This window comes from Halichoerus grypus, chromosome 9 (assembly GCF_964656455.1).
Source record: "Halichoerus grypus chromosome 9, mHalGry1.hap1.1, whole genome shotgun sequence".
NCBI classification, from domain to species: domain Eukaryota; kingdom Metazoa; phylum Chordata; class Mammalia; order Carnivora; family Phocidae; genus Halichoerus; species Halichoerus grypus.
Genome location: NC_135720.1, coordinates 85856579 through 85869086, shown reverse-complemented (window position 1 = coordinate 85869086; position 12508 = coordinate 85856579). Strand labels below are relative to the sequence as shown.

Here is a 12508-nt window from a genome sequence, read left to right as displayed (position 1 = left end):
CAATATTTAGAAAAACAAACACTGCTGCATTCAAATCCCTCTGTTTTAAATTGTAGCACCTTATGAAATATGCCCAGAGGATTATCTGATGTCGATGGTGTGGAAAAGGACCCCGGCAGGCAACTTGGCATTCAATCAGTGCCCGCTGAATGCCACAGGTAAAGTATGATGACCCACCCAACGAAATTATGATCGCCATCCACGAACAGCATGCTATGTTTGCTTCTGAAGTCATGCTTTTATCCTATATCCATAAATAAATCTCTCCAATAAGCAATTAATAAAGCAATTTTAGTAAAGTGCTTCATAGATGGAGCCAATGAAGAGACCTAGAAATTCCTGCTAATGCAATGGTTTCTCAGTGTGATTCACATGCACTATAAAAATCATCAACGTAATATTTTCATATGCATGTTTTTTGAGGCAGGAAAATGTACAAACCCAATTCTTTAGCCTGCCTCCCAGTTATGTGATGCCTTCTAGCATCTCTGTTATAAAGCTTCTCTCTGTTCTTTGTGACGCACAGGCACCACTAGCAGACGCTGCTCTCTCAGTCTTCATGGAGTGGCCTTCTGGGAACAGCCGAGCTTTGCAAGATGCATATCAAATGAGTACAGACACTTGCAGCATTCAGTAGGTGCAAAGCCAGCTTTAGTACTTGCTCTGTTTATTTTTTCCTAATGATCACTGTGTGAGAATTTAACCTTCTGCTTTATAATCAAATCAGCCAAAATCTCTGAGAAAATGCCTGAAGGAAAAAGTGATGTGACAGAAAGCTAATTTTTATAAGTCAGTGCTAAACCGCTCAGTTCCTAGGGTTTGGGTTTTTATGGTTTCTGCTATTAAAATGAAAGAATTCCTTGTCTAATGGGGACAAGGCCTGAGCAAAATTTGTTATTCAGTTTTATCTATAGGCGTTACACTATATATCATGAGTAGCACAAATCTGCATTAAATAGTATATAAGACTTACTTCAAAATACCATACATTTTTAAATTATATTCTTTAACATTTTAGTACTTCAGAAATGATAAGCCGTGTCACATATGTATCAAATTTCTCACTGCATTTTGACATTAAGACATTGAAAAAATGACAGTGTTATTGCACCAGAGAAAATTAATTACTTGCAAAAGATTAAGTGGGCAAAATTTTTCAAAAATAGCCCCTCTGTTCCCACACATCATTGAATTATTCACAAAATATGATGTGTGAATATTCTGAGCACAAATAAATTTTGCTTGGTATTTTACAAGTGCAAGCCATTGTCATTATTGGAGACTGTTGTCATTTCATCCTGACAATTGGGAGGAACTCCATCAATGAGTAAACATTGAGTAAACATTGTGGAGTTTATAACAAATATATTCATGAGCCAGCTGGAAAGTTGAACATTGACAGGGATGATGTTTAGTTAAAAAACTTTAACTTTTGTTGCGTTTATGTTTTCTTTTAATTTTTTACTGTCACTCACAAATACGTATAATTCTTAAAAAAAAAAAAAAAAAGAAAAAACCTAAAGAAGATTCTTGCTTGTGGATGGAGATTTAACTCATACAATAATAACCCATATTGATGAAGTAAATATATTTGATTATCAAGAAAACAAAAAAAATCATATTAAGAAAATCTGAAAACCAAATGCTAATATGTTTACTTACCAAATCAGTAATAGTAATTGACCTGATGATTATTTGACTACTTAGAGCCTTATTCCTGTTATTAATATATACATATATATATGCACAGATACATAGATATAATGTGTGTCACACAGAAATACTCACATGCATGTCAATATATGCTGGTTACCCACAAATACTACATTTAATAACATATATTTATGTGTATATTGGTAATTGATGATATTTGGCTTCACTGAACCTTATTTCTGTCAAAATTAAAATACATTTATATATATACACAGAATATAATATATAGCTTTGTTTCATAATATAAAATATAAGACTATGAAATGCAAATTTCTTTTATTAATAACTGTCAATACTCAGACCAGTATATTTCAGAATTAAGATTAACCAAAAATTTCCTAATGAATTTAATTTTAATGAATTTTATTTTTCCCTAATTGTAAACATTCGACTTTGTTTACTTAATCTTAATAATGTCCATATTCGATTCTTGTTAATCCACAGTAATGAATGGGAATAATTGCATGTATTAAGTAAATCATAAGTCAAACCTTATGAATTAATACATAATATCACTTCTTTCCAGAAATTTTTTACTATCTAAATTCAGTGTTTTATATAGTAATATTTAAATGAGTTTGCATTCCGTGAGTGCAGGTCATCTGATAATGGACAGAAACAGAAACACTCTGTGAAATAGAAGAATTGATCTCAAATTGTGAATTCCATAGAAATCACTCAATCAATAATTTGACAGCCAATGTGTATATGCCTTTGTTGACTGGCATGCATGAATCAGATGCATGGTATTGTAGAATAAAAAGCAGTCTTGGTGTATTCAGCTCCTACAAAGTACTAGACACTCACCTGGGCACTTTGACAAACCAACTCCAGTGCTTACAAGAAGCAAGGTGGATATCCCTGCATTGGTTTGCATACAAAGAATCTGAAAATCTACAGAGGAGCAATCCAGTTTTGTGAGGCAAAGAATGGAAGTTGTGTCCAGGTACAATTGCTCCAAAGCTTAACGTCTTTTCTAGAGGCCATGCAACCTCCTGAACTTTTGATTTGAAATCATCTGCCCTAGATCCTGGTAATGAGGGCAGATTCAGGTGGTGTGTTTTTCAGAAAAGTCATGTGATCTCAAGTCTTGGTTTATTTGAAGTTGGTAGCATCATCTTAATGTCTCTGGAGATTTTAGGGAAGAGCAGATGACATACTATATACGTGAAATGCTTAAATTATAAAAGAACTTTGTAACCATGAAGTATTAATATCTACATGTACAGAAAATACAAGTTAAGATATTATCTCAAAAAGAGTAAAATTTTAGAACTCAACATATTATTAATGTGAACTGTAAAGGCGGAAAAATATAAATAAATACAGATGGAGGAGTAGATAGGTAGATAGATAAGTGGATAGATGGATGTATATACAAGATTGATATCATATATATTTTCACACATGAATTATATTTATATACACACATACAGAAATATACACACACTTATACATGCACACATACACACAATCTAGTACTTGCCTATGGATCATGTCTCTTTTACATATTTAGGGAAGTATAGGACCAATCTATGCCTTAAATAATGCTTACCTAATACATCGACTTAGTCATGTGTATTCTAACAAGTCCATTGGAGATGGAAATGAAACCAAATTCCCTTCATACTCTTACTTCTGTTGCTTCTCATGCTTTGTCTGAGTAGCAAAACTAGATAGCGCTTGCAATAAAGAACAGTTCTGATATCCACAAATTCTCCTTTAGTAAAATTTACTATTTCACAATTTAATTGTTCTGTTTACTTTGAAGGATTTCGTTTTTGCCACCTCTATAATCATAAAGCTCATTAAATATTAATTTTTACCTACTGCAGAGAATTATTTTAAATAGGTAGAGCTGTGTTTTCCAACTCTTTTACATGTACATATACACATGTACAATATATGTACATATACACATAGATTACACTATTTTAAATACCCTTTTTACAAAATTATAGTCATAAACTAAGTTTGAAATGACATTTATCATCAGTTAAAACATTAGTTGAGTATGTTCTGTGAACTCTCATAATTATAACCCAATTGAGGTAGACAGAATGGGGTGGTTAATCAGTTTAATACATAAAATCACTAATCCGTTACACTGAACCTTTAGTTTGAATTCTTTAAGGACAGAAACCATGTTGAGGTTTTTTTTTAATCTTTATTTATCTAGTGGCTAACACACTGCTAAGCATATACTAAATACTCCATAGATGCTTATAAAGAATGACTCTGCCACTTTTCTAATCAGTAGGAGCATACTGGCAGCTGGAGGGTTCTCAGGTGATACACCAGACTTAGTGTTCATGAATTTTAACCAGGTGAAATTAATAAGTATTATCCCTCATGTGCAATTTTCCTAGCCCAAAAATATCTAGAAATGTGGAGTGATTGATGACATTATTTTATGAAATTATTTGGCCATTGCAGAGGAATTTCAATAAGGTAATAATCATGAAGTTGTTTGAAACCTTATAAGATATAAAATTAAACATGATCCAGCTGTTATTCATAAAAAAGACAAGTCACAAATGCACACAATTTTAAAACATTGAGGGTAGAAGAATAAAGTGTAATAAGATTCTTGAAAATTTCATATTTTCTCATATGCTAATATTCCTTTTCAAATTCTGGGATATTTTTCTGAATTTTATACCAAATAAAGTAGAAATAATTTTAGAACCCATCGAGAAACAGGCACAGGAATCAGACAAATTGAAAAAACTATTTCTTGTTACTCATAAAGCTCTTTGAAGAAGGATGAAAATTGTGGGCAAAGTGGGGCAGTCTTTCCTTGGATTAAATAAACAAATCCCCCTGTGTCTGGTATACCTGGGCAACCACAGACAGCCTCTTCCTACCTCCATCTCTCCTCTCTCTCTCTCTCTCTCTCTGATTCTCTCCCTCCCACTCTTTTACACATATATAAATACATGCTTATATATACATACACACACACACACACACACACACACCCCTACGCTTGAAATGACAGATTGCATAGAACTAGCAGGATATATACTCTCTGCATGGAGAGAGTTCTAAAGCAAAAGTTGAACAAGCGTACCAATGCCTTTTCCTAAATTCATCAGGCATATGTCATTCCTCCTTCCCTGGAGAAGAGTGAGAGATGGGGGATTGAGAAAGGTCAAAGACATTGCTCTAGTACAAGTCCTTCCATATGAAGTCATTGTCCCTTAAAACCTCTGTTTCTATTTTTCAAACCTTCATTTAACAAACAAATAAATATGGAAGTAGGAGCAGTAGTCTATCTGGTCATCAAAAGGTTGACTTTGTGGGAAGGGATGTCAAAGAGCTTGAATCCTAGTTTGAGGACTTTATTTCTATTTTCCTCTACTTCTGTGGGTGGTTTGTTAGGATAGAGAGATAAAGATAAAGATATCTTCCTTTAGGGGAGGCTTGAGGGAAGAGGGAGAGACACAGAAGGAAAGAGACCCAGAGGGACAAAGACAAAGAGAGACAGAGAATAGATGTGCTTTATTTTCTTCTACATATTCCCTACCTTCCAGGTGAATTTTGTTCCATTGCAACAAAACTCATCCCATGTTACAGTTTTTGGCCAATATCTCATTGCATAAATACTCAGCACACTGCCTAAAAGAGGAGAGAGAGGAGAATAATTTTTTTCTTTTTTTCTTTTTTTTTTTTAAAGATTTTATTTATTTATTTGAGAGAGAGAATGAGACAGAGAGAGAGAACATGAGAGGGGGGAGGATCAGAGGGAGAAGCAGACTCCCTGCTAAGCAGGGAGTCCGATGCGGGACTCGATCCCGAGACTCCAGGATCGTGACCTGAGCCAAAGGCAGTCGCTTAACCAACTGAGCCACCCAGGCGCCCCAATTTTTTTCTTTTTTATTAATTTTATTTTATTTTAATTCCAGTGTAGTTAACATACAGTGTCATATTAGTTTTAAAAGTACAATATAGTGATTCCAGGAAGATAATACATTTTATTACTGCAGCTTATTTAGAGGAAAGAAGGACAATAGCCACCATAGTTTTTGCTTACAACAGATATTTATTGAGCCAAAAAATATGCAAATCTTGTTTTTTTAATGAGTAGTTAAGAAACAAAAAACCCAATACATGGTCCAACCAGCCAGGAGATGATTTTTGTTTTCAAATATTCATTAATTAAGTGGAGGTAAGTGAGTCTGAGATACAGGAATTACTTGTTCTGCCAGTTTTTTGTAATACAATATGGTTGGAACACAGCAGGTGATGGTGAAAGCAGGGAAAAGAAGCTAAATCAGAAGTTTTTAATCCTGGGTGAACATTATAATAGCATGGGAATTCTTAAAAACACCAATGGTGAGGTCACCCAAGGCCAATTAAATGGAATTGCTACCATAGTACACATTTAATAAATGTGAGCTATTATTATTACTAATTACAACATTAATTGAGCATTCATATACATGTATATCTAATTACATGGTCCTCTCATGGAAGAATGTAGACACCCTTGTTTTAAGTACTCATGACATGGCACTGAACTTCCTTTTTTTCTTGTTGCCAAATTTCAAGTTTGTCGGCACGCTCACTCCCAGAGCTCAGATAATCATTGCAAAACTCAACAATGCCAAAGAAAAGCTGAAGAACATTATTTCCTTTAAAATGGACAGAAAGCTCTTACTTTTATTCAGGATCACATGTTGAAGTTTTAGGATCTGAGTTCAACCTCACAATTCCAAAGTATTTAACATGTGGTCCTGAATAAAATTATGAGTTCACTGAGTGTTCAGCAAATGACAATAACTCACATTTATTGAATGCTATCTACCTTGAAGGAGCTGATGGGAAAAAAAGGGGGGGGAGGAAGGAAGATGTTAACTAAATCTTGATGTTCTAAGCAATTCATATGTCAAAGTTCACAGTATATTTCAAGAAGAAGATAGTGAATATTTTAGACTTTACATCCCATATGGTCTCTGTTCTAACTATTCAACTCTGCTGTTGTAGAACAAGAACAGCCATAAACAATAAGTAAACATGATGGTGTTCCAGTAAAATTTTATACAAAAACAGGCAATGGGCTGGATTTGGCCCACAGGCTATAGTTCACTAATTTCTGTTCTAGTATATACATTTTTTAATGGTTTTTGTTTGTTTGTTTTGTCTTATTTTTTAAGATTTCAACTCTTTTAGAATTCTCCATCAAAGAATGGACAAAGTATTTTGTCCTTTTTTCTTCTCTATTGTCTTTAATAATTTAACCACAGTCATTTTAAATTACTTATCAAAGTGAAGTCTAATATCTGGATAATCTGTGAATGGGCTTATTTTATCAGTCACATCATCTAGCATATCTACTAATTTCTATTAAATGCCAGACATTGTGTAAAACACATGTAGGGTTTTTAGACAATGTCAATGTCCACCAAAAGCATTACCCCTTTTCTTTGTTACTTAGATACAGTGAGGAGCTAATACTTCAGTGCAATTGAGATTTGACCTGGGTTGAGGTGATTTGCAGTTTTAGTAAGACTATCTCTGCTTAGTCCTTCCTCCACTGTGTGTCTTAAAGGCTTTGGATGAAGAGTCTATGTTTGCCTATCCCATCAGCCCTGAGAAACTGTAGAAGATTCAGTTCTGTCCTTCAAGAGGTACCAGCTCAGTGTTCCAGCTTTCTTTCCAAGCAACTTCAAATTTGTTTCCAAATGCATACTTACAAGGATGGAGAAAATTATACTCTGCATTTTAGAAGTTTTCATCTTAACTTCTCAGCTTCCTACACATTTCAAAAACTTAGCAAATGTCTTATGAAGAAAAATTCCAGTAAGATTTTTAGGGATCCTCAAATTTCCAATACATTTTTCTAGCCCTGGGCAACTGAAAAACATTAGTTTCTTTTTCTTCACTAGAGGTCCTCTTCCAGGGTTACACCTGCCCCTTACTTCTTGCCCAGATTTAGCAACCCTCCCCCCCCCCCCCGCTCCATGACTAAAATTGTTGGTTACCTTAGAAAGGATCTCCTTTTTCTGGAAATTTAGTTTATCTCATCCATAGCTATCTGATGCTCTAAGGAGTATAGTTTTTGCAATTTATATGGATTTTTCTAGTTTTAGTGGCAAAAGCATCAGCCTTAAAGGAATTACTATACTAAACCAATAAATTTCCATTGTACTATAAAAAAAGAAAAAACTCTTAAATACATATAATAGTGTTTCCTAGAGAATTTTGAGGGAGTCCACTATATAGATATATAATGAAATACTTTTCAGGTTATACTTTACTTCCTTTTTTTAAACTGACAATATATTATTGATTATATCTATAAAAACGCAAGAGAATTTTAGGATTCTCCCAGGTTACAGATTTAGTGTGACTTGGAGACAAAATGTTAGGGTTAGTTTTAGCAATTGAAATCCACTGACTTGAAACTTATTCATAGGATGATTTAATAAAATATACTTAATAGAGAATTAGGCTAATGTCAAAGGAAAAAAAATACAAAAGGAAGTATACTCTATTATTCATTCATTCACCTATCCATTCAACTACCCATTAACTTATTCTACTAGATACTGACCTTTATGTCCAATAGAATGCAGGGACCTAAAGATAGAACTTGAATGTGACAAACACAAATACAAATACAGTAGACAAGAAAAGATATGTAATTACACATTGTGATGTGTTGAAGGAAATTAACAAAGTACCAACATAGGAAATAAAGTTTAGGGACTGCTTTAGATAAGAAAGTCAGAGAGGTCTCTATGAGGAAATGACATTTAAAGCTGTAACCTGAAAAATGAGTTGGATCTAGACATTCAAAGAGTGAAGAGAATGAGGATGTCAGAGAATAAGAACACATTCCATTTGAGGGAATAGCATTTGGAAAAATTTTGAAGTCTTTAAGGAAGTGAAAGATGATCTAGTGGCTAGAGGTAGTGAGCAAGAGGAGAATGTCATGAGATGAAGTTGGAGAACTAGGTAGGGAAAAAATAATTCTATGTGTTAAAGACCTTTACTAAGAGTTTGAATTTTATTCTAAATGCAGTGGGAAGCCATTAATGGTAAAGAGTGATGTGATTCATTATAATTAAAGAGGGTCATATGGTGTTCTATGGAGAACAGACTATAGCGTAGCAGGACTGGAACCTGTCAAGCCTGCTGCAGTAATCCAGATGAGAGATGATGTTATTCTTCATTAAGGTTGAGTGAGCACATTTGGCTGATGGTAATGTCATTTTCTGAAATGAGGAAGGCAGGACAATAAAGAATAGTTTGAGGCAGGTGTACTTAGGAGTTGCCAAAGGTTGTATTGTACTGAGGTTTGAAATAAAGAACTTAGAGTACAGCTAGTCAGTTTAGTTGTGATTTTTCTCCAGCACAGTTGCGCTGGCTGCTTGGATGCAGGTGCAGGGAAGGCATTTGGTGGGGCTAAAATGTAGAAGTATCAGCAAGCAGCACCTGGGAACTTGTTAGAAATGTAGAATCTGAAACCATGAAAAGCTCCCTCTGTGACTCATATGTACATTAAAGTTTAAGAAGCACAGTGGTACTGGTGATGGGTATTAAAGAGGGCACGTACTGCATGGAGCACTGGGTGTTATATGCAAACAATGAGTCATGGAACACTACATCAAAAACTAATGATGTAATGTATGGTGATTAACATAACATAATAATAAAACAAAAAAAAAACCCATTAAAAAAAGAAGAAGCAGAGTGGTAGATTTGATCTAAGGCTGAAGTTTTGGCAGAGGAATGCAAAGAAGTAAAGTGGTAAAAAATGTAAAAAAAATTAAAATGTAAAGAAGGTAAAGTTTTGATTGATGAATGCAAAGAAATTAAATGATTGCTAGCCAGTTCCATACCACAAGACACACTTGTGTTGGGTGATACCTAGTTTTCCTCTTCTGGGCACATGGGAGGATTGTGTTACTTCACTCCTTGAAGTTAGATATACACATGTGACTAGAACTGGCCACTGGTTGTGTAAGGAAGTGGTCTTTGTCATGTCAGGCCTGAGAATGCTGTTACCAATGCAAAAATCTTTCAACCTCCATCACCCCAAACCCCTGAAACACTATGATGAACAGAGCCTTCCTGATGACCTGAGTTGCGTATGTAGTGTGAATGAGGAATGAATTTTTGTTGTTTTTAGGCACTGATATTTTAAAGTTGTTTATTATCACAGCATAACCTATCCCATTCTGACTGATAAAATATCACAAGAACTAGGAAATTTAAGTAATGGAAATATAATTGAAAAGAACCATAGAAAAATATTGGGTTACTTAATGCTCCATCTCCCACTGAGGTGGTTCCTGAAAATTTGGGTCCCACTCTTTGACTGCTATAATGCTTTGAATTCATAGAACATGCTCTAATTCTCCTAGGTCAGAATATTAAGAGCTTCTAGACTGATTTGGTATTAAGAAATCTAATCTACCTATGTCCCTTGCTCAGGAATTGTACTTTGACTAATTCCAGCCACTCTGAAATTTAAGCTAATTTGTGTGTGTGTGTGTGTGTGTGTGTGTGTGTGTGTGTGTGTGTTTCCTGTTAGGTAAATTTACTATATTCTCATTCTTACTTTGAAAATTTACAGGTTTTACAGGAAGATATGCATAGTGTATACCTAACTCACTTTTCTTCATCAGTTTTCTTCATGACTCAGTTTATTCTTATAACAATAAATTGGAATCCTCAAATTTATGGCATCCTCTGTCTCACTTCAGGGATTCCTGGGGCAAGAAGCTGGGATACCAAATATCCCTTGGCCAAGGGTTATTTATCCTGGGTTTTGTGCAACACATACATAATTTATGCAGGAGGATTCTGGACTAAATCTCTCCACATCAAATTGTCTCCAGACAAGAATCGTCTTTCAAATTTGAACTCTGAGCCCTAGGACAATTCTAAGATGAACACAAGCTTTTCGTATCAGATATAGGGAAAATTAAGAACCATTAGTATAGTAAAACAAAGGCTATGCTTTCTTTTCCATACGGGATGATCTCTTTTTGCTAGAGACACCAGATAGATCTGTAAATAATTTAATACCATCATCTAATGAATGACTTTGGTCTTAGAAAAATGATAGTTACGAACTGAAGCAAAGATGTGTATTTAGATTACTGTTTTATGAAAAGAAATTTCTTGTATAATTATCTTTTAATTGAAGCCACTTAGAGCTGTGAGAACCTTTAATTTACCTTACAGATGGACTGTAGGAGTTGATGCTGAAAATAATATATAAATATATGATGTTTAAAGTGTGTCATTTGCACTAAGTGACTACGATAAACCTTTTTTTAGGATTCACACAATAGAGACAACTGTGGCTGGCAGTAGGAGGCATAGAGTGAAAAGAATGAGGTTATTTCAGAAACACACCTACTCTTTAAACCATGACCCCCACCATATCTGTCTATATAAAGAACAAGGAGGCTTAATCCAGAACTATAAAAAGCAACTATTTTTAGACTTCAATTTTTTTTTTCCTTTCACTGTCAATAATTGTCAACAGTATTAAATGTGAATGACACAGAAACTTTTAAGACTTGCCCTTTGGAGCAAAGATGCTCACAGAGTGCTGCAATGTGAGCAGACTGAATTACTGATAATTACAATTTTTAAAGGAAATACTAAAATTATAAACCTGAAGTACTTCAGTGACTAAATTAAAAGAATTAGAAAATACAGCCCCAGGGAAATAGAATCCTTGGTATAGCCATGGGGGATTTTTCCCTCCACTTTAATAAACTACTTACAAAGTCTCTTATAGGGGTACCTGGGTGGCTCAGTCAGTTAAGCATCTGCCTTCAGCTCAGGTCATGATCTCAGGGTCCTGGGATCGAGCCCCAAGTTGGGCTCCCTGCTCAGTGGGGAGCCTGCTTCTCCCTCTCCCCACTGCTCGTGCTCTCTCTCTCTCTCAAATAAATAAAATCTTTTTAAAAAGTCTTTTCTAGATATTGGTAAATGGCTTTAGGAACATTTACACATTACATTCCAAAGTAATGACTATTACTCAAATAATTGGTAGTACCTCACCAGCATAGCAAGTTGCTTCAAGTCTCTTCCTTCTCATATTCTTTTTTTGTATGAAAAAAGATTTAGTGTTTCCTTGAAACAAACATGATTGAGAATGATTTTTAAATATTTAAGCATTTTGACAGTTTCTAGCAAAGTTAAGCATGTAGTGGTTAAGAGCAGGAACTCTGAAATCCACTACTTGAGTTTAAATCTTGGTACAATTCAAGAGTTAAACAATCCTGGGGAATGCAGTACACCATGCTAAGTTGATACTCTTATCTATAAAATGTGAATAATTATGGCACCTCCAACAGTTGTTTTAAAACTCAAATGAGGTAACTCATGTAAAACATTTTGTCCCATGCTTGCCATATAATATGCTCTCAATAAGTACTTTATCATTTTTGTAATTATTGTTATTCTGTTTTAAAAAGTAGCAGTTATATAAATATAACTGTAGATGTTTAAAATTTCTGAAATCATTCGCCTATTTATATTAATTGGATATCTTTTAAAAGGCAATTGTGTCAGGGAATGTAAAAGTTCCCCATTATTATGTATTTCCTTGTTTTGAATCATCATGGACTGCTATGTTTTTATCTTGTCAACTAGTGAGGTTGATAGTTACAGAAGGGAAAATCCTTCTGTAGTTTCAGTTTAATTTAGCAAGCCCTTTGAGCAGATACCTTTGTGCACAATGAGCTAGAAATTACAGGGGACACACAGATGAATAAGAAATTGCAAGCCTTTTAGGAGTTTATGGTCTAGTACAATAGATAAG

General features: G+C 34.4%; 1 protein-coding gene across 4 annotated transcripts in view; it reads left to right on the top strand.

Annotated features, from left to right (window-relative positions):
- The window catches only part of ADGRB3 (adhesion G protein-coupled receptor B3), a 711244-nt gene that overhangs the window by 326808 nt on the left and 371928 nt on the right, over window positions 1-12508 (top strand). For all 4 annotated transcript variants that reach the window (XM_078055165.1, XM_078055166.1, XM_078055167.1 and 1 more), the window contains 2 exons: window positions 57-158; window positions 527-633. In XM_078055165.1, the coding sequence (XP_077911291.1) occupies window positions 57-158; window positions 527-633 (209 nt within the window). The remainder of the gene's footprint in view (window positions 1-56; window positions 159-526; window positions 634-12508) is intronic.